The sequence below is a fragment of the Lutzomyia longipalpis genome, chromosome 1 (genome assembly GCF_024334085.1).
Source record: "Lutzomyia longipalpis isolate SR_M1_2022 chromosome 1, ASM2433408v1".
Taxonomy (NCBI): domain Eukaryota; kingdom Metazoa; phylum Arthropoda; class Insecta; order Diptera; family Psychodidae; genus Lutzomyia; species Lutzomyia longipalpis.
The window spans coordinates 39,034,688-39,058,306 of NC_074707.1; the positions used below are offsets into that span (position 1 = coordinate 39,034,688).

Consider the following 23,619-nt stretch of genomic DNA (forward strand, 5'->3'; position numbering starts at 1 on the left):
CAATGTGTAGAAATTGCTCATTAACCCTCAAACTAATCTTATAGGTGTGGTCTTATGACTAATAAAGTGTAACTAAAATACTGACGTTGTTAAGTATCTAACACCGAAGTTGGAGCTGCCTCGGGTATATACATTGTCAATATACCAATCTCCAAGACGGAAGGGAGAACTATTGTATCATTTAAATTATTGTAAATCGCATTAAAGTTTAATTTAAAACATAACATACAAAAGGATTAAGGCATTCTGTATAAAGGCACACACACATTGAAACATTTTGTAAAGGATTGTACTATAAATGATGGTTAAGTAGAAGGAGATGGATAACAAAGTGTACATGATAACCAACAGCAATTCCCAGATATTCGTCCGTTAATTATAGTGAGATGAGATGAAGAAATATGAGGATAGAGAATGACAAAAGTAAATTAATATTAAGTAATTTTATTCGTAATAGAAAACATGAGAAATTGTTGGTGTGTATATTTATTCTTGAAACGAGTTACGGGGAAATGGAAGTAACATAAATTATATTGATGAATTATGTCAATGTTATCATGAAAAAAAGGGAGAGACAAATAAATTTTATCTGCAAATGTATAGAGAGAGAACAAAAATTTACATTTTAAACAAAAAGGAGAATGAAAAAGTTGTGGGAAAAATTAATTAATTAAAGCCAGGGGGATGCCCAACCCCGAGAAATCAGTACTTTTAGTGAGGCAGCAGGTTCTTCCGATCAAAAGAAGTGATCAGCTTGCACAATTCCACTTGCAATCGAAAGTACATTTAATTAGCTTTCGATTGATCTCTTCTCATCATCGAAATAACATTATTAATATAAAAAAAGTTAAAGTGTTTCTCGGGAATCGGTCGAGATTGAGCGAGATTCGAGAATTCCTCATACATTTTGTTCAACAAAAAGTGATTTTTCTTCACTGAAAATGAGGTTAAACCATCCCCTTGATTAAAGCATATCTCTATGGAATAAAACATACACACAAAAAAAGTATTTTTGGATAGTAAATTACGATTTTAAATTAACAAAAAAAATATACAACATATAACATTACATGGTGTAAGTGTCTGGAACTGCATAAATTAATTAAAGCATTTTTTATACAAATTAACATTCTACGCAATGGAGTTTTTTTCCAGAAAAGACTCCAAAAGGAGAGAAAAAAGGAGTGAACACCGTTTCAGAACTATGTTAAAAATGTATATGTAAAAAATGCATAATGTGGAGTGCCTCTTTTAGAACTTCATTCAAACATAATAACGAAGGGCATTCGTGATGAAAAAAAAACTATGTGGTACATATTGGTGAAAAATAAAACTGCATCAATGTGTGGTATAAATTGTAATTAAAAATCTCAATTAACACATCTGAATACTTGCTCAACAAGCTCATGTTCAACATGCAAAAAATCTGTATATAGTACATCGTTGATAAGATAAAAAATCGTGATTTATCCTGTGAATGAAATGCCAGAAGTTCATGAAGTGTGAGTGAATTATTCTGATTTTCTCATAAAAAAATGATGATTATTTATGTTGAATTTTATTGGAAAAAATTTCGCTAATTATGTGCTTCAAAAACTCAATTTTATGCAATTCTACACTTTTTTTGGAAAATTTTATTGATTTAAAAATTTAAACATTAAATTCTCATGAAAAAGCTGGCCTAAATCCACCCTATCATGTACTACAGAACTACAGACAACATAAATTAAAATCATTTAAAATTTTCGCAAAATAGATAATGTTTTATGGAGGGAATTTTCAGGCAACAAGTCCGACAAACATTAAAACATAAATAGAGAGCTATGAACAAATCAAATTCATTAGAATTAATTGCACAAATGCGCCATGAATTTTCAATTAGTTTTATTATTAAATAGGAAACCCCATCTATTTGGGGTTTGTTTTTTTTAATTGTATTTATAATTCTTTTGCACGCACATGCACTTAATTATTTCAAAATGGGAAAAAATATCAACAAAATTCCCAATAAAAATTCTCGTCCCAACTAATTAGCATAAATATTTTTTTCCTTTGATGCAATAATTTCCAGGAATTATGAAGAGGGTGTGCTCCTGCTTGTTTCCCCCTTTTTTGTCCCGTATACACGGGGTAGAAGGTAACAGAAAAAATACAAAATAATTTATTTTTAGTGAGACAAAAATGCATGGAAGGAATGAAAGTTGATGATGAAAAATAACAAGTTTGTTTTTATGTGACGATGAATGATAATATCGTATTCATAGATTGATATCAATAAAGTTATATATGTACACCACATTGTATTATATATTTTGGAGGAAAAAAAACGAGAAAAGCCAAATTATTAATAATAATGTTCAAAGGGTAAATTAAATTGATTTAATTAGTGTGCGATATGGCAGTGCAAAATAAACTCATAATGATTGTATATAGTGTATCAAAAAATATATATAGATATACATAGCAAAGTGTAGATATGTGGACAGAAATTAATCAAATATTTATATTTCATTTCCAATGTTTGTCCTCCCACGGCATTTCCCCATACATTTTCTCACACTTTTCCACCTTCTCTCTCTCTTTCTCTCGTTCTCATACTCTCAATCTCACTCTATCACATTCCCATTTTTTAATCTGTTGCTACCGAAATACAACAAAAAAAAATGGGAATATCATTGAAAAAAAAATAAAAATATGTATCATAATGAAATATTTATTAGGATGCCAAGCATCAGATATTTTTGCTCACACCATGGATGAATACAGAGTCCCGAGAAAATACAGAGAATGATTTACATTGTGAAAAGAGCCTTTTTGTGCAGTTATATATAGGTATAAAATGCATGGACATCCCGAAAAGTTGCAAAGTGCCACGTGCAAACCCCAAATGCAACATTTTGTCCAAAAGTTTTCAAATAAACGATGTCATTTACTTTTGCATTGTGCTATTTTGTGCAAAACAATGTAAACTGCAAAATAATTTTCCATTTTATCCTCTATCTATCCCTCATCTAACATTAATCACAATTTTCTGAATAGCCATTATTTAAACTAATAAATACTGTATGAATTAAATTATCACACAAATGTGACGCAATGAAATGCAACTTTCAAATATAATTAAGAGGAATTTTAATATGTTTAGCAACTGTGTGGAATTTCGGTATTCACGAAACATTGTGGAAAGGTACGTTCACAAAGGCATAAATATGATTTTTTTTAAACATAAAAGTCATTGAATTATTACCTACTATTGAACTGAATTGATTGAGATTGTTAAGATTAAGACTAATTTTGAGAAACTTTTTATTTATTTTTCAGAGTTCTAAGAATTTTTATTCATTTGAAAATTGAGGAAAAAACTCCATAAAACTGTCCAGATCTATATAAATAATTTTTAAAGGAATAAAAATACACCAAACTCATTTTTTTTAATTTTAAATGAGTTAGGTATAATGTCCTCTTATAACGCTTCGATTGGTATGATGTAATTAAAACCAAACTCTAAATTAATAATGTGCAATAATTTTGAAAATTTAAATTTGATTAAAATGAAACAATGGACGAGATACCAAAATGCCATTTTCGTGAACATTACCTACTGTGTAATACCATTTAACCCCATTACTCTGTAAAGTATGTGTGTGTAATTTATAAAATAATTTTCAATTATAAATGCTACAATGACCTAATTACATCTCATTATTATTATAAAAATTCCATTAATAAATGCGGCATTTATGGAGCAACGACTAACGAAATATTTCTCATAATAAACTAATATTTTTTACAAAACTATCGTAAATTTATTTAATAAAATAAAATCTCTTTTCATACCTATCTTAGTGTGTGAACCTATCCTATAGATTTTACTCTTAATTAAACCTCTAGCTGTATTTTTAATCAGTCTCTCTCTAATCTTAAAGACGATTTAAACAAACAAAAAAAAATGAGAATAAAAGACAAAAAAAAGGGAGACGAAATAAAAGAACAATTACAATAAATGGGAAATATTAGTGAAAAGAAATAAGATGAAAAATAGAATGTTGAAACTATTTTGCATTGTAAGAAATAAGAATTATTTACATAAGCGAAGGGTGGCAGAGGAAATGGGGGGTGGGGATGCACACGTCTTCAGTGATTTCCATTGGAGGATGAATTGTGAAAATGTATAAAGAATGATAAATGGCAGGAAAAGAGATGAGAAATAAATCAAAATGCATGTCATTAAGGTGAAAATAAAGGGAAAAATAATGTTTGCTCTTTCAATTTATGACAATATTTTTGCATTTAACTAAATTATTAAACACATTTCCACTCGTAATTTCCGTCTTCCATTAATTTTCTACCTCTCTTTGACTTTGCCCCATCTTTCTACCTTTTTGCACTGCTGAAGCTCTTTCTCTCAGGGGTTGGTGCCGCGGAAAGAAGAAAAACTTCCGGAAGATACCAAATGGTGGTTGGGGGAGGTATGGGTATGTACAGGGCGATTTTGCTAGGTAAATTCAAAGGAAAAACGGGGGAGGTTAATTGATTTGATATTGTAAATTTATTTCAGCTCGCTTTCTTATTAAATTCCACTGTGTTCTCAATATTCATTACTTCCCTTCATCCACCCCCGCCGTCGCTCTTTCACACACTTCCTCCTACATTTCCTTCGTCTGTGTGAAATTTCCGTTTCTGCCTTTTATACAAAAAGCCGCCCCCACTGTCCCTATCCAGGACCCCATACAAAATGCCGCCCTGGCTTGAGTATTACCTGTAATTATTCACTCACCCCGTAAACACTCGCACAACATCCTTCCATCAAATTCACGGTGAAAGGTGGAAGTTGAATGAGGACTCCGTCGGGAGTAACCTTTACCCCGTAAGATGCAAAACAGGGGAATAAATAAGCAACAATTTAAACTCACCCCCGTTCCTTCTTTTAGACTTAACATGCGGGGGCATTATGATAGAGCCCACGAATAGCGTTTTTTCTTCTTCTCGGAGAAGGAAGTGATGCGAATTAAAAGATAGTGATAATGATAAAGCTTTGAAAATTTTGATTTACCGTATAACATTCCACAAGTAAGCAATTTCTTATCTAGATGTTCTTTCAAGACGTTGTAGAGGAGTTGATAGCTTCTAACTTGGCTAAAGGAAAATTTAGAATTTCCTTAAACGTTGACTTGAATGATTATTTAAAAAAAAATTAATTTGATAAAGCTTTTGAAGTCAATTATTGAATAATCCACCACTCTGATGATAGTAAATATTCTTGTGAAGATTAAGACTAATGCTGGGATTCTTTCAAATTATTTTTCAAGCTTGTAGGATGTTTTATTCAGCTAAAACTTGAGGTCAAAAAGTAGATTGAAAATTCAGAATACTACCCCCGTGCCATTCATATCCTTTTCAACTCTTCCTTCAGAGCTTTTTAATCCCATTTCCCATGAAAAGCCTCTAAGGATATTTCATTACAAAACAATACACAATTCATTTTCAAAACAGACAAACTTTTGAAAAATAAAGTTTAAAAATAAGCGGAAAATAAATAAATTTGCAAAACTTTATCATATGCAACAAAAAGTAGATTAATATAACATTCTGCCCTTAGTAAAAGCGGCTAAACAAGGAAAATTGCATTCTGAATATTCAAATGCAAATGGTTTAATTGCATTTTAGAGCGCTCTGTAAATTCCATATGCTTTTGTAAACATTTCATGAATGCATACCCCTACTGGGGCCTTTTACGAAAGTTCATCCGCATTTGGTGTTTCCGGGTCAGCAATTCGTCCAAGTATTTTCTTGTGTAAAATTTCGCATGATTCAGATGGTGGGTAGTGTTGGGTAGAAAAAAAAGCAACGAGAGATAGTGGAAATTGTTTGAAAAAAAAAAAGAAAAGAAAAAAGCTTGCAGCATATTGCCCCAATTATAGCCCCCATGATCTTCGTTTTTTTTTGCTCTTCCCTCTCAAAAGCTTTTTAATTTGCATGTTTTGTTATTGTTTGTTAATTAACATTCCCAACCTCATCTCACCAACCCACATCCCATGGGTAAACTATGTGTATGGCGCAAATGGCTTGAGGCACCATAGCAGAATAAACAGAAAGTTCATTCAAAGTCCTCGTAAAATTCTTTTAAACATTTTTTATGTTTCTCTTTTGATTTTCTTATTTTTTTTGTTCTCTTCCATCTTCTTCAAACACCTCCCTGTCACCGTATTTCCTTTTTTCTTGTGGTTCAAAAATTAAAATTCTCCTGCACCACCTGCACTGATGGATTCTTTTTTCGATGTGACACACACACAACATTTTTCATGCCCTTTCAACGCACACACACGATGAAAATTTTTTGGGTGGGAAAAGGGTCCTCCCGGTCTCGATGGCATGAAGGTGAGAGAATTGAATTTCACATTATCGCTTGAGGCAAGCACATACACAAATTGACTCCATGTCTGCCTTTTTGTTAAAAACAGGGCGCCCAGGGGGAGACGGGAACGAAAGGCGAGAGAGGCGATCCAGGATTACCGGTAAATTGATCAATTAAACACCTTTAATTTGATCGTCTGTCTTCCCCAAGATGAATTCCAAAGACACCCCCCAACCACCCCAAACCCAAAGCAACTCAACTTTTCATATTCCGCACCCCCACAGGGAACTGACGGCATACCGGGGCACGAGGGACCACGTGGGGAGCGTGGCATTAAAGGGGAACCCGGACCATCAGGCAAGAGAGGCCGAAAAGGAGGTGAGCTGCTAATCTTATCCGCCATTCATTAAATTCTGATTGAATTTAATTTACAAATCCTCCCTCACATTTTCACTTGCTGCCTTTAATGACGACCACCCACACCCCCCTCCCCTCCCGTCGTATTTCTCGAGTCATTTTGTATCAATGAATTTGAGAGAATTCAATGAAATCGATATTGAAACACCTCCACGGCGGTGGAAAGAAGGAACACGAGAGATTTAGCTTAATTAACTGACGATTGGATTAAAAATTATAGGATTAAGCGGCAGAGCTACCTGTGCTGCCCCCGAAGGGTTATGTTCGTTTTTATTCACAATAATCCACTTTTTCACATGAATTAAATAACAATCCCCTCCAGCACATACAAGGTGTTTTTGCTTGTGCCTTCAAGTCTATATTGCATTGCTGAGGAAGTTCAGGGAGAGAAAATAATGAAATGAATAAAGAAAAATTCTAAATATTTAACTTTTGGCTCTCGTATTTAAATTAAAATGCCCTAAATAGTTGTTGTCTTTTATTTTTCAGTAGTAAAAGAAATAGAAAGATTGCAGTGGAGACGCCTGGTTGTATATAAAATTTTGCAAGAATTTATATGTAATTTTCTGCTCTCTTTTCCGAAAGAAAAGTTTTTTTATATTCGATATTTTTATATATTTTTTTAGAATATTAGAAATCTCCTTTGAAATTTATTTTGCTGACATTGAGTTCATAAAATTGGCATTAGAAGTTTTTATTTTTACCATTTGAGGTTGAGGACAATCGGAAATATTTGAATTAAGGAAAAATATTCACAAGTATACGTTAGCTTAACATATTTCTATTTTCTCTATTTCATTCCAAAATAATCTATACCTACATAGCGTGGAAAAATTAAATTTTAAGATTGATTCTAGCTCTAAGAATGTTGAAAATTAAATTTTCACGTTAAATACTTTAAACGATGGCTTGCCTTAAATCAATTAAATATTCTATTCCATTGTTTATCAATTAGATCGAGGGGACAAAGGTGATCAAGGAGTTCCCGGTCTAGATGCCCCTTGCCCCTTGGGTACAGATGGACTACCTCTGCCAGGATGTGGATGGCGCCCACCGAAGGTAAATTTTTTTTTAAATAAAAAAGTCCTGGCGCTTTAGTAACTTAATGTAGAGGAAAGAAGGGAAATTGTAGTACCTACACAGTCTACACTTAACCCTACACCCTACACATTACCTTCTTTACTGCCGCTAACCCATGGCAATGTAGACTAGGGATTTAAGCTTAACACGTTGGACTTTTCCTCTCTCAATTTTATGCTTAAAGTTTTGGCTTTAATTTTCAAAAGCCATGACTGAATTTAAGCTCAAAATTGAAGAGAAAAAAGATTTGTTTATTTTACATTTACATAGAAAACGATTTTAAGCTTAGATCCCTAGTTTGTGGGGAGCTTTAGAAAAAAAACAAACACTTACAAACTAACTGGCAAATAAACACAATCAGGAGACATACGTCCCACCACCACCACACAAAGACTACCTCCCAGACATCACTGGACCCGATCCTGAGGCGGATTACGAAGAGGAAGAGGACCCGGGTGGACCTGAGGAGGAGTACGATGACTACCAGGAGAACTTACACCAAATGGACTGAATTTCCGGAAAGTACACTGCTAAAGAGGCTAACAATTCTCTCACCTTTTTTCTCTCACCGAATAATGGAAGCGCAGAATGGAATGAAAGAAGATGAAAAAATACGTAGAGTAGCCGGAATTAGCGAGGATAAACTTAACAGGGATAATTTAACACTCAAGTAAACAGCCATTAACCCAAATTCCAAAAACAGGATGTGGCATAATTTTTTTGTACATCTCCTTCACATCACACCAGCCCCAAAGAGCTGCGTCAGTCAGCCAAATCACACCCAACAATATTCAATGTAAAATTCTTCTTGCAGGGAAACGCCATTGATGATTATTGAATGCCACAAGAAATGAGATTTCTGCTTGTTTTATATATAGTTACTATGCATAGAAATAAACATAATTTTAAGTAATTAATTCACACCCACAGATCCATCGAGTACATAGTTCAATAGGAAGTATTTTTTTGTATTTCATGAGAAACTAAAGATTTTGTTTTTTGTATTTTGTTAAAGTGAGAACAAAGTGTTTTGTAAAGTGAGACTGCAGTTTTTTTTTATTTTAATTTACTATTTTAGTTTTAATATCTTTTGTTTCAGTGTAAGCTTTCTTCCTTTTAAAAGAAATTTAAACTATTTTTTTATCATATTACAATTTTATTTAAATGAAAGAATTTTTACCTATAAATACAGGAAATTAACATGAGAATTTCAATTATTTTATTTTTGATGTGTAGTGTGTACAATTGATGCAATTGTTGGTTTAGCTTTTGAGTTAGGTTTTAGGATATAAAATCTACAATAAAAAATTTGTCAAAAGATAAATTGAGTCTTATTTTTGTTGGAAAATATTCTAGCTTTCTATGTGCTCTTCTTCTTCTTCTTCTGCACTTTAAATTGTACGGCTGTTGGATTCCTTCCGGATCCATATAGCCAAATCTATGTGCTCTTCCGTTGGTTTTTAGACGCATTTCCGAGTAAAATATTCGATTTTCCGTATTGTTTGTTTCCCAAAGAAAATGAAGCTTTTACCGAAAAAACGACTTTTAACTTTAAATGGTTGATTGTAGAGACATCTACCGAAGCTTTCATTTTTTCAATTTGATCATTTAAAGTAAGTTTTCCGTTAATAAAGCTCTTATAAAGCATTGTGTGAAGGAATTTCGTTTGTGTATGAGTATTTTGTTTATGGTAGGTATTCATGGAAACGTTTCCACTCTTCCACATTATGAAACATAATGCTGAACATATACATACACAACGTATATATGTATGCGAACACATACATATATTTATACATAAGTATGTGTATGATATGTATGTATGGGAAAAAAAGTGTAAGTTTTTAGATTTTGAATTTTGCTTCTCTGAATTACTTAATCCCTCTTAATAAAAAAGTACCTAAATAAAATAAATCTAATAATAAGAATCCCTCCTAAACAGCTTGATAAATCAATATTTAAAGTATGAAAAAAGCTCCTATATTTATTACATAGTTTTGTGAATATGAAAAAAAGTCAAATAATTATGGAAACTCTACACAAATAAATGCTAAAATTGTTTAAAAATTTTAAAAATTATTTTGGTGATAAAAAATTACTTCCAGAAGAGCAAAGATTCAATTTTTAGACAATTCGGCAATTTACGAGAAGGAAAGAAAATTCTTATGTCTGATTTCAAAATTAACTCAACAAACGCTGATTAAAGGGTGCCTCGGCACTTGCGGAAAACGCACTTGCGGACTCGGCTGATTTTACGACACTTGCGGACAGAGAAGGCTACCTGGGTACGAAAGGGATTTACCCTAGACATATGCGGACTCCGGAGGGTAGGTAGAATTTTGAGCATCGACAAATTTGCCACTTGCGAACAGTATGCGGCCAGCAAAAGGGGCCTTCTGTATGTGTGTGATCCGAAGGCGCAGTGTGGGTTGTGAAAACTTTAAAAATTAGCTAATCGTTCATTAATTCAAAATTCTTCAAAACGATTTTTCTTTTACGATTTTTAGCTCTCCATGCCCCTGCCCCAAGGGGTGTTTATCTGAATGAAAATCTTCGGATTATTCGCTAAAAATTCGGATGATTCGCCAAGATTCAGATTATTCGCCTAGATTCGATTGATTCGCCAATATTCGGTTTATTTGTTAAGATTCGGTAGATTCGTCTATATTTTTGATGCACAAATATTACTTTTTAGGCAAAAAACTATAGCTTTTAAACATTTCGCGTATTATAGACGTACCTAAATATATTTGTTTGAAGTTTTTAAACTTGGTTTCAAATTTAGAACGATTTTTTAAAAATAAGGGAGTCTCAAATCGTCGTAAAATTCGATTCCCTAAGTTCGGGTTCAAATTGTGCTTAATAGCACATTTTATAAGTCACATATTTGCGTAGTAGAACTGCTTTTTTGGTCTGTAGGCCGTTCAGCTTTTTGTTGGTCAAGCATACTCATCATTTGTAGGAAAACTTCAAAGATATTCTGTGTTAACTCAATAGTTAAAAAACTCAATAGTTATAAAAACTCATTAGTTAAAAAATTCAATAGTTAAAAAACTCAATATTTATAAAAACTCAATAGTTAAAAAACTCAATATTTATAAAAACTCAATAATTAAAAAACTCAATATTTATAAAAACTCAATAATTAAAAAACTCAATAGTTGGTTGAAAACTCCATAGTTAAAAAACTCAATAGTTATAAAAACTCAATAGTTAAGAAACTCAATAGTTAAAAAACTCAATAGTTATAAATACTCAATAGTTGGGTGAAAACTCAATAGTTAAAAAACTCAATATTTATAAAAACTCAATAGTTGGTTGAAAACTCCATAGTTAAAAAACTCAATAGTTGCAAGAAAACTCCGCAGTAAAAAAAAACTCAACAGCTCTTTCCCAACTATTGAGTTTTTTGCTGTGGAGTTTTCTCGCAACTGTTGAGTATTTTTATCTGAGGAGTTTTCTCGCAACTATTGAGTTCTTTATCTGTGGAGTTTTCACCCAACTGTTGAGTATTTTTATCTGTGGAGTTTCCTCGCAACTGTGTACTTTTTGATATAATCCACCTAACACAGAATATCTTTGAAGTTTTCCTACAAATGATGAGTATGCTTGACCAACAAAAAGCTGAACGGCCTACAGACCAAAAAAGCAGTTCTACTACGCAAATATGTGACTTATAAAATGTGCTATTAAGCACAATTTGAACCCGAACTTAGGGAATCGAATTTTACGACGATTTGAGACTCCCTTATTTTTAAAAAATCGTTCTAAATTTGAAACCAAGTTTAAAAACTTCAAACAAATATATTTAGGTACGTCTATAATACGCGAAATGTTTAAAAGCTATAGTTTTTTGCCTAAAAAGTAATATTTGTGCATCAAAAATATAGACGAATCTACCGAATCTTAACAAATAAACCGAATATTGGCGAATCAATCGAATCTAGGCGAATAATCTGAATCTTGGCGAATCATCCGAATTTTTAGCGAATAATCCGAAGATTTTCATTCAGATAAACACCCCTTGGGGCAGGGGCATGGAGAGCTAAAATTCGTAAAAGAAAAATCGTTTTGAAGAATTTTGAATTAATGAACGATTAGCTAATTTTTAAAGTTTTCACAACCCACACTGCGCCTTCGGATCACACACATACAGAAGGCCCCTTTTGCTGGCCGCATACTGTTCGCAAGTGGCAAATTTGTCGATGCTCAAACTTCTACCTACCCTCCGGAGTCCGCATATGTCTAGGGTAAATCCCTTTCGTACCCAGGTAGCCTTCTCTGTCCGCAAGTGTCGTAAAATCAGCCAAGTCCGCAAGTGCGTTTTCCGCAAGTGCCGAGGAGCCAACACTCTTAAGTTTCCATATGATTATTAAATTATCCCTTAATTGTTAATTCCACAACAATTGATATAAAAAAATATAAAATTTAATCAGAAAATTTCCAGTTTAAAGTTCTGGAGCTTTTTTTCTAAATTTAGCTACAATCATTGATCTAAAAAAGATCATATTTTCTCAATAATCTCCCAAAAAAACTTAATGAATAAATCATGAAAGCTTACTCTTGCCCGGGGGCTTAGATTAACTAATAAACTATTATGAACATGTTTCTCTATATGAATACGAAAAGGCAGCTTTAGTGTGGGTGTGTGGAACTTAAACATAGATGTGTAGGTGAGAATGTTTCTCCGTTTGCGGGAGCTTAATCATTCAAACACAATAAACCTTTTTATTCGAACGAAAGTGGCCAGAGTGAAGAAGTAGTTTTAAAACATAATTTTACGTGGTGCCTTATAAAGTGCATTAACAATTACCCAGTGCTATGGCAGATGAGAAGAATTTTGACCATCTCTATGAGAATCTTATTCTAATTGATGGAGGTAAATTCTCGTCAAGTTCTGGAATTTATGAGAGTGGAAATTTCCGTGTGTGCTCTGTTCTTGTTGGAGTTTGTGTCTCTCTCTCTAAGACTCCAGAAATTTTTGTGATTTTTTTTCTGAGTGACCCGTATGTGTCTCACTGGACTTTTCCCTCATTTCAGCGGCCAATCTTGTGCATAAAAAATTCACCCGGGATCAGGAATCTGTGATACAGAGGGCTAAAGATGCAGGTGAGGTGAACTTGGGGCTACATATTATGATTGGGGGGCTTTTGTGGCTGTGTGCGTGATTTTGACACATTTCCTCCGCATTGGGGGGAAAAGTGGATCACGCAGCCTCCCAATGCGATCAGGAGTTATTTTTAGGTTGTCCCCCCCTGCGCAACAAAGCCCGCTGCCCACCCCTTTGGTGCTTTTCGTGCGTGTGCGAGAAAAGTCTCACAATATGTTAATATGCTACAACGCTTTTCCACTCACGCAATTTTTGTTTATCTCCACAACAGGAGTCCAAAAGATTATGGTTCCGGGCTCTTCGGTGAAGAGCAGCAAAGAGGCACTGAGGCTATCGCGAATCTACCCAGGGATTGTCTACTCCACAGCTGGTATCCATCCGCATGATTCAAAATCAATACAGGAGGAACCAGCATCGTGGCAGGAATTCACATCAATTGCTCAGGCACCCGAATGCGTAGCAATTGGGCCCTGTGGGCTCGACTACCAAAGAGACTTCTCTGAACCTGATGTACAAAAGGAGATCTTTGAGAAACAAATTCAACTCGCCTGCCAACTCGATAAGCCGCTCCTCATACACGAGAGATCTGCCCAAGAAGATGTTCTGGAAATACTAAAGAAGTAAGTCTCCTCCAACCTATTCTCCTCCCACAAACACGCCCAATAATAATTTCCACAATAATTTGATAGAAGAGAGATAAAAATCTCAATGACTTCATTTTCTTTCATTGTATTTCACATCTTTCTTCAAAGATATCCGGATGTGCCCCAAGTAATTGTTAAAGGCTTTATGGGCACCACAGACGAAGCACTGAAATACCTCGGCCGAGGGTTCTTTCTAGGATTAACTGGCTACTTGTGTAAGGTAAGCACGGAAAGATTCCGCAAAAAAAGTGAAAATGCACACAACATTTCCACCTACAATTAATTAATTAATCAAGAAAAAACCGCACCGCTCACGCAAAAAGAGTTCAACACTCCAAATGAGAAAGAAAAAACGAAGAGCAATAAATACAATTTCACTTTTTATTAGTTCTTCACTGACCGTTTGGCCGTTCCGCGATTTAGTAATCGAGCACGCAATCAAATTTTTTTCCCTATGGTTATTCATTTCTCTGACAAACTCCCTCCGCAGACTGAAAGGTGTTTTTTAGCCCTTTTTTTCGGGGGGAAATTAGGCTGAAACTTTTAACATTAAAACGGCCAGCTTATGAAATATTTATGGTTCCTTTGATAGGGGATCCAGAGGAGTTTATTTTTCAAAAACCGATGATTTTTTTTTAAATAAAGGAGTCTATTCACTTTTGTTCGAGTAATGACATACCTAATCCAAAAATTTTCCCAAGTATGGCATACATGCAAAAATTTAAAAATAAAAAAACAAGCTGAGAAAAGTTGGAGAACTTTTTTCTAAAAAGTTCCAGCACCATTTTTTGTCTCAAGCATTTTTCTTTAAATTAATAAAGCATATGCTTTACCTTTAGTGCTTTGATTGATTTTTTTTAAGATAATAGATTAACGATAAATGAACTGACGCATATGTTTTATACATTTTAAGCAATAATGCAAAAGTCATGTCCACATTCTACTTATTTTTCCCTTTAAATGCATAAAGCATATGCTTTTTGTAATGCTTTGATCGATTAACTCTAATAGTTTACAAAACGTTCCATTCTTCTTTTTCTTGATAAATGGTGATCTTTTATTATTTTTTAAATGATTATCCACCAGACGCATAAGCTTTGTGCTTATTAAGAAAAAAAATCAAAAATTACGGCTTTATTGCATTTAATTTTTCTTTCAAAGCTTATGCTTTTATTCCTTCATTTTTGTTCTCTTTGTTTTCCTTTTGAACATATTTTTTTATTGTTTAAAAAAATATTTATTGATCTAAGCCCAGACGCATATGCTCTATACATTTCATTACTCGATTACTACAATTCAAGCCCTTTTTCAGGATACTTACTGCTCTAGAAAAATGATTTATCACTACAAGAATTATTAAAAAAAAAAAAAAAGAAATAGTTTAAGAGCCTCTGGACCCCAACACAAAAATAAAGATGACTTGCGGAGTGTTAATAAAAATAATTATTCAAATTATATTTATTTTCACGACACGGAGATAACACTACGCCCTCCAGAGCAGGTTCATACAATTTTTTTCACCAACCATGCCATTGAACTGCTAGCCATTCTTCTGAATCTATTCACGTGCAAACTTTGGGAACTTTTTCACGTATTTTTCCATTCATCGTTTTGATCTTTTTTTGGGATAATATTTCTCGTGTTATTTTTATACCGTGTCACGCATCGCAGAGCATTTATACTTATTAGTCGCTTAATTTCGTAATTATTCCAAAAATTTCTCCAATTTACTCCCCCGTGCGGAAGCCCCAGAGTCTGTGCACGGGGAATGCGTAATATATGAGTCAGAGCAATTAAAATACGGAATTTATAAGAATTTATTACCATTTAATAAGCATTTTGTTCGTCCGTCTTGAATTTATCTTTTTTTCTGGGTTAGGATGCCTCATCGAACTGCAAAGATTGTCGGGAGATTTTGGGGCAAGTTTTTTGGCTTTGCACAGACAACAAGAAATTTACATAATGTTGCGTTTTATTTGTCAAACAAGAAGAGAAAAGGTAGAAAATAACGTATTTTAGTTGTTTACACTCATTACACTTCATGTGAAATTATTAGGAACAGTGGAAAGATCAGAAAACAAGTATGTAAAAGAACAAAAATTCACAATTTTAATTTTTGAAGACAGTTCGATAAAATTTCTTACCTTCTTCAGGCTTAAAGTTGTTGACAGATGCCCCTAAAAAATTGATCTGTGAATTGATTTTGTTTTATTTAAACGAATTCAAACAACTTATTAAAAAAAAATCAATAGAATTTACACTAAAATTCTTTTTTAACAAAATAACATTTCTTTAATGTCTCGTATTCTGTTGGAGATGGAAGGATCAAAAATTTAGTTTAAGGGAATTTAACAAAATTTTAAATATTCAGAGAGTCTCCTAAGTTATCGTCTTCTTTCATTAATTTGTTTAATTATATTTTACTGATCCTTCAAATAAATTTTTCTCAATCAATTTCTCCCAGAAACTTCCTCTAAACTAATTTTCTGACCCTGAAAATTAACCTTTGACTGTCTTCTGTTGTCTTTTAAACTTGAAACAATTCTTTTCTTCAAAGAAATTTCCGTAAATTCTTCCGCTGAATTTATCGATGTAAGCAAAATTCCTCTTTTCCCGCGAACATTGTCAAGGAAGACACAAAATGCGTTTCAAAATTCGCTATAAATAAAACATCTTCCCAAAATTCCACCACTAATATTAGCTCACACAAAACACTTCCCAATGAATGGAAATGCCGCAAAAACAATGCCTGGGTTGACTACGAAGGGGGATATTTAAATTTTCCACGAGGTGTTAATTGACGTCTGCATGTTAAATTTTACAAAATGCATGCATAAACATTTTCATTAACACCTCAATTTGAGCATTTTACTGCATCCACGTGAACATTCTTTATGCAGATTTAGCTGTGTTTCTTTCAGACACAGCTTTTGTGTACCGAGCAAAATCGAAAGTCGTCAGATCGGGCTCAAACTTGGTATAAGCACGAATTAGGGTCCCCACATTCCAAAAAACGTATGCGCCAAAAAAAATTTTTTCCGGCCGGCCGTCCGTCCGGCCGTCCGTCCGGCCGTCCGTCCGGAGTTCAGAGCTAAATTGCAAGAGAACGGTAATAGATAGAGACTTGCGGTAAACGGCAAAGTTTAAATATCGACCGGAAGACATCCGATTATGATGTCAAATCCACCCCCCCACCCCTCCGTCCGCCATTTTGGATAACCTCAAAATTTTGTTTTCACTATATTTCAGCCCCTATTATAGCTAGAGGTCTGAAATTTTGATATGTTGTAGGGCCCATCAAGAGCTTTCCAACGATACCTCATTTTCGAAAATCGGTCAAGCCGTTTAGTCAATATGGCCGCCACAATTTTTCATCGAAAATCGACCATAACTCGAAAACGGCTTGACCGATTTTGATCAACCCGGGGTCAAATGAAAGATCTCAACAAACCCTACAACTCTCTAGAACATCCGAAGTTTCAAAAGTGACCGCTAGGGGGCCAAAAATCGAAAACAAAATTTTCGATTAGTTTTCGATGAATATCTCGAAAACGACGACATAAATTTTTTTCATTTTTTGATATGTTGTAGCTGACCATATTATCTAGCTTCATGCCAAAAATGAAGAAAATCTATGGATCCGTTCTCGAGATATAACCTTCCAAAGTTGGCATGTCATATCTCGGGTTCTACAAGTCCGATCTTGATCAACTCAAGCGCAAATGAAAGGTTTCGTGCAACCCTACAAATGTCTAGAACATTGCAACTTCGAGAAATGACCGCAAGAGGCGCTAAAATCGAAAACAAAGTTTTCGAAAATTTCGAACTCGAATTTTTCGAAAATGGCGACATAAATTTTTTTCATTTTTCGATATGTTATAGCTGACTTCAAGACCTTTCAAACAAAAAAAAATTTATGAAAATCTATGGATCCGTTCTCGAGATATGGCCTTCCAAACATTTCTTAGGGTACCTATGACTTTTCAACTTTTCCCGACTTTGCGCGTATTTAAATTAATTCGCGTTCTAGTTTGCTCTCACAAAATTGGTACACTGAAAGAAACACAGCTCTCGTAAGCTTGGTCAGCTTACCAGTACATTTTTTTTTCCATTTCGGTGCATTTTCTTATGATTTAATTTTCTTTTTGATTTAATTTTGTTTTCAGGACAAATCGGACACCGGTGTCCGTAAATTACTGGAGGATGGAACTCTGTCAGTGGATAAGCTGCTGGTGGAGTCAGATTCTCCGTTTATGTATCCAAATACGAGGGCATCAAAATTGCCTCAGCACGTAAAGACTGCTATTACAGAGAGATCTTTGCTATTTCTTCACAGGTGCGTATTTTTCTTCTTTTTTTTTAATTGGATAATCTTTATTTTTCGATCTTTGCGTCATGATTTATTTGAAAATATTGACCTGAGAAGCTCAAAGTGAAAAGATAAAATATTACGAGTTTGCGCGTGTTTATGTGGATGAGATTTGTTATCTTAGAAATTCTTGGCCACCCTCTCTAAATTTATTTGAGAAATTTCTCTTTTTTGATGATTTATTGGGCAATTTTATTTTTAAATATTTGAATGTAAATAATCTTTAAGTATTTGTTTTTCAAATAATGTTATTTAGCTGAAATTTTAGAGTTGAGTCAACTGTGGGGCGAAAGATTGTAGATTTAATTGTTCTAAAAAAATATAACTTGAAGATCTCATAACCAAGACACATTTTGTGCTATAAAAAGTTTTTTGTGCTGCGAAGTACTTTATTATCAATCAGAAAAAGCATATTTCAATGAATAAAAAAATATAAAATGCGTCTAGACTAAAGGATTTTTAGGATATAAAAAAACAAAATTAAACAAGACCTTAAGGACAATAAGGAATCCAGAGCATGAATTCTCTAAGGGTGAAAAACTCCCGTGATAAACTCCTGAAGGATTTATCACTTTAAAAGAAATGTAAGAACCAGGAAAATCTTACGGGAGTTTATCCGTGAAGTTTTCCTCACTTTTTCACTGCAAAAAGCCTTCGGGAGTTTATCACGAGAGTTTTTCACTCTTAGAGAATACAGCCCCAGTATGTGGAATGACGTGAAAATATTTTTTAATCCTTCTTTGAGCTCAAATTAGGCATTTCTGGCCAAAAATCTCGAATTTGAAATTTTTAGAACCCTCTAAAGATGTGATGGCTAAAAATTTATATAAAATTTAAAATCAGACCCCTACTCTTCCGTTAAAGCCTGTATCAAAAAATCTCGAAAGCATAGTATTATATAGCTATTTTGGATTGATCCTTTAAAAAAAATTTAAAATCTCTTGGAAGATTTTATATTTTGGTAAATAATAATCTTGCTATCCTTGACACAGTTTGAGACAAGTTTCTCCGACGAAAGATGAAAACAAAGAGACTTTAGGAGCACAGAACGCTTTTTTTTTTAAAGAGAAAAAGAGTCCAGTAAAAAGTTGTAAATGCTGAAAATTGAGGAAAATTGTGAAAAAGTAGAAGAAAAATCCGAAAAGCCCTCCAATATTCCGCTGAGCGAGATATACGCGTTATTCAGGCAATCCGCCAAAATTAGACGTAACTGACTGCTGAGGAAGACGCGCAAACTGCGTCGAAAGCTCCGGAGATAGTTGTTTTAATTCGGCTGGATTAACGCGCTTACCCTTTAGACGCTTCCGGAAGGAGTTCTGTGCTCCTAAAGTCTCTTTGTTATCCGTGACATATACCAAAAAAATAAATAAAATAAATCTTATAGCAAATGAGGAACGTTTTCTAAAAACTATAAGATCTTATACCTCATTGAATGCCCATATTTTGATAAAAGTTTCTTATCATTTTCTAGTCAGATCGTGTTACTAATCTTTATTTTATTGCACTCAATAGATCTTTTTTATAGTAAAAAATGTGTCTCGGCTATATGGTCTAAAATGTATTAATTTTGAGGTCTGTTAAAGGAATTGATGCAACGACATATGAAGGATGATCCTCTATCGCAGAACAATTTTAACCCATCTCATCTTGTAGGGGAACATAAAAAATAGAAGAATCGCGAGAGAAACTCCCCAATATCCACTGGGATCACATAGAAACGTGCAGTGAAAGTACAGTCCGGGAAAACATAACCTCAATTTGGGAACAACATTTAAATGAATAGGAGGAACTCCATTGTGTTCGACCAGCGTGGCATCGGGACCTCTTGAGCTTCTTCATAACCTTCCCAACCTTTCCTGCCTACCCGGATGAAGATTTGAATGATTTTTGCTTCACTTCTGTCTTTCCGGACTTCCCGTCGTTGAGTTTTTTTTTTCTCTTCTTGGAGTGGAGACAGAAGTGAAGCAAAAATCATTCAAATCTTCATCCGGGTAGGCAGGAAAGGTTGGGAAAGTTATAAAGAAGCACAAGAGGTCCCGATGCCATGCTGGTCGAACACAATGGAGTTCCTCCTATTCATTTAAATGTTGTTCCCAAATTGAGGTTATGTTTTCCCGGACTGTACTTTCACTGCACTTTTCTATGTGATCCCAGTGGATATTGGGGAGTTTCTCTCGCGATTCTTCTATTTTTTATGTTCCCCTACAAGATGAGATGGGTTAAAATTGTTCTGCGATAGAGGATCATCCTTCATATGTCCTTGCATCAATTCCTTTCAAAAACTTCAAAAATTATATAAAACTAACTTAAAAATTACAAGAAAATACAGATTTTCAGAAAAGCTGGGACCTTATAAGATTATCTACATGGTACCTATAAAGCACAGATTTTTCACCAATCACCACCACACTAGTTTAACACTTAGAGGATTTATGTGGACACCGTGTCCATTTCGAGTTTTTAAATCGTCATAGATTAAAATGTATTGAACCTATCGTGATAAATACCACGTCTATGTGTAGGGAATTTCAATTACTTTAAGTTAGGCTAAAGAAAATCCGGAAAATATTTTGCTTTTTAAAAGATAATTAAGGTCAAAGTCGAAAATATACGCGGAGGATGAAAATGGTCACCGTGACCAACGGTTTTTTTTTCGAAAAAAATCGACGCGCCCGAAGATTATGAACTATACTCCTGTGTTAAAAGATAGGAATATGGTTCATAATCTTCGGGCACGTCGAAATACTCTTTTGCACAATTGTCAAAGTGTTGTTTACTTTTTTTTTTACATAAAAACTCCGGAAAATTCAATACTTAAAATAAGCAAATACAAGGATTAATCTAAAAAAACCCTTCAGGTAGCCTCCATAAATTGTTTTCTTTTGAGATTGATAAGTGGTTTCAGCGCACCCATAAAAACCAATATTTCAGATTGTCTATCGATTTCAATCTTCCATTATAATATTTTTTTATCCAAAATTTGCGCGAAGCGCAATAAATCCCCCCATTAATTGAATAAAATATGCACGCATAGTTATTTTGCAAATGCAATCTTCCATATTTCCGTGAAATATTTGAAAAAAAAACCGTTGGTCATTCTGTCCAATTTCATCCTCCGCGTAAGTGAAAATTGCCCGGTCCTCCGAGTGTTAAAAGCGAAGTGAGGGCGCTGTTAATCAGATTTATAGCAAATGCGACTTAATTTAATTTTTTTCAAATTCCACAAAATTCTGAAGCAGCAATAACAAATATTTCTTCATTGTCCCAATTTATTAAAAACGGAAATGAATTTCCTCAAATTTTACACAATTTAAGGGCTTTATAGGAAATTCACAAAATAAATTTTAATTAATTTTCACCAATTAAAGTTCATGTAAATCCTTCACTAAAACATCTTTATATGCCTTTAACAATCAATTTGTAAAATTTATGATTTACTTTACAAAATATTTTATGAGATTTCCATGTTGTAAAGCAATTTTGTTTTTTTATTGAGGTTTTCACAAAACATTGATACGGGATTTTATGTCTTCTTCACCCTTCAACGCATCCCAACACAGATCACCTTTTGTTTTCATTAAAATACAATTAACCGAGATAAATTCCCTTTCAGATACTGTACTTTTCAACGCAACGAACCATGTAGTTTGCCTGCGATCGTGGAGATGATTGCGGCCTTCATGAAGAAGACACCCGAGGAAGTTGCTCTGGCTACCGCCTTCAATGCCCTCAAGCTCTTCGGATTATCGCAGTAATTTCACTTTTTCGGGGGAAGTTTTGCGACAAAATATTTAACTGAGCATTGAGACTCTCGTCAGACAGAGGACTATTCTTACTCAAAAGATATCCCACAAATGGTTTATTTTATATAATTATAACTATGCTCCGTTATGTGAGCTATATATCTTCCACAAGATGTTGTAAAACGTTTCATAAACTTACTCGCGCCCTCCCCCCCTATTTATTCTCTTTAATCACCAAAATTTATTAAGTTATTCAATCAATTGTAATTGATAAAAAAATATAAAAATGCAAAGATAAAAATTAAATATAGCATGGATGGAACAGTATAAAGCAAAAGAACGGTAAGTAAAACTTACGGGCTGTGATTCTTTCTTTGTCAGTGAAATGTGAAGATGGCTGAAAATTGAGGATGGGCAAATTTTGAGGACAGACTTACTCTTGAGCCGAATCACAGCCAACGCGCAGAAATTTTGAAGAAATCCTTAATCGTGGCGGGCGTTGGCTGTGATTCGGCTCAAGAGTAAGTCTGTCCTCAAAATTTGCCCATCCTCAATTTTCAGCCATCTTCACATTTCACTGACAAAGAAAGAATCACAGCCCGTAAGTTTTACTTACCGTTCTTTTGCTTTATACTGTTCCATCCATGCTATATTTAATTTTTATCTTTGCATTTTTATATGTTATATATAATGTATATATCTATGCATTTATATATATTTTACTTTACTTTTATATATGTATATATGAAACGCCCCGCTTCGCGGGGCGTTGGTCTTATGCAACTCAAGATATGACATGTTAATTTTAAAACGCGATATCTCCGGAACGGCTACATAGATTTTCTTCATTTTTGGCATGATGAAAGATATTATAGCCAGCTATAACATATCAAAATTTGAAGCAATTCTATAAAGCGGTGCTCGAGATATTCATCGAAAACTCATCGAAAATTTTGTTTTCGATTTTAGCGCCCCTTGCGGTCATTTTTTGAACTTGCAATGTTCCGAGCAGTTGTAGGGCTTTTTAATATCTTTCATTTGAGCCCGAGTTGATCAAAATCGGTCAAGCCGTTCTCGAGTTATGGCAGGTTTTCGATGAAAAATTGTGGCGGCCATATTGGCTAAACGGCTTGGCCGATTTTCGAAAATGAGGTATGGTTGGAAAGGTCTTGATGGCCCCTACAACATATCAAAATTTCAGACCTCTAGCTATAATAGGGCCTGAGATATAGCGAAAACAAAATTTGGGGGTTATTCAAAATGGCGGACGGGGGGGTGGGGGGTTGGATTTGACTTCATAATCGGATGTCTTCCACCTGATATATGAACTTTGCCGTTGACCGCAAGTCTCTATCTATTACCGTTCTCTTGTAATTTAGCAAAAGGTTCCGGACGGACGGACGGACGGACGGACGGCCGGAACAATTTTTGGCGCCACCATTTTTTGGAATGTAGGGACCCTAATTCGTGCTCATCCCAAGTTTGAGCCCGATCTGACGACTTTGAATTTTAGAGTATACACAGAAGCTGTGCTTCTTTGAAGAAAGAATCACAGCTAATTCTTTGAAGAAAGAATCACAGCTAAAAGAAAGAATCACAGCTAAAATCTTGCCTGGGTGTTTTAATTTGTGTTTTGTATTTTAAGGGGAAAAAAAAGTCTTTTTATTTTAGTTTGTAGAACGTACTTGTTTCGTTGTAATAATCCACGATTTATCAGTACAAAAATTGCTTCCACATTTTATTTCCAACAGAGATTATGAAATAGTTGAAAAGTAAGAAAAATCTGCACTAGTTAGAGGGGAGAAGGAATCACAATGAAATGTCCTTAAATCTCAATTTAAAAAAAAAAGAGTTTAAAAATAGTTTTAACAATTAGTGCAGCAGCATTATTGAATGAGGCC

The 23,619-nt window shown here is 34.1% G+C and overlaps 2 protein-coding genes across 25 annotated transcripts in view; both read left to right on the forward strand.

Moving 5' to 3' along the window:
- The window catches only part of LOC129787244 (collagen alpha chain CG42342), a 74,117-nt gene extending 64,941 nt beyond the window's left edge, over positions 1–9,176 (forward strand). For 16 of the 24 annotated variants that reach the window (XM_055822657.1, XM_055822655.1, XM_055822664.1 and 13 more), the window contains 5 exons: positions 6,352–6,378; positions 6,462–6,515; positions 6,640–6,733; positions 7,728–7,831; positions 8,214–9,176. In XM_055822657.1, the coding sequence (XP_055678632.1) occupies positions 6,352–6,378; positions 6,462–6,515; positions 6,640–6,733; positions 7,728–7,831; positions 8,214–8,363 (429 nt within the window). In that variant the 3' untranslated portion in view covers positions 8,364–9,176. Of the gene's footprint in view, positions 1–44; positions 5,523–6,351; positions 6,379–6,461; positions 6,516–6,639; positions 6,734–7,727; positions 7,832–8,213 lie in introns of those variants that run through there. The other 8 variants (XM_055822674.1, XM_055822676.1, XM_055822671.1 and 5 more) reach the window with 2 other exon arrangements.
- A 3,377-nt stretch (positions 9,177–12,553) lies between these two features.
- On the forward strand, positions 12,554–22,019 carry LOC129787247 (3'-5' ssDNA/RNA exonuclease TatD). The gene is made up of 6 exons (XM_055822680.1): positions 12,554–12,731; positions 12,893–12,961; positions 13,234–13,582; positions 13,715–13,826; positions 17,773–17,942; positions 21,589–22,019. The coding sequence occupies exons 1-6, from the start codon at positions 12,674–12,676 to the stop codon at positions 21,728–21,730; spliced, it is 900 nt and encodes a 299-aa protein (XP_055678655.1). The 5' UTR covers positions 12,554–12,673; the 3' UTR covers positions 21,731–22,019.
- Positions 22,020–23,619: the final 1,600 nt, after the last annotated feature.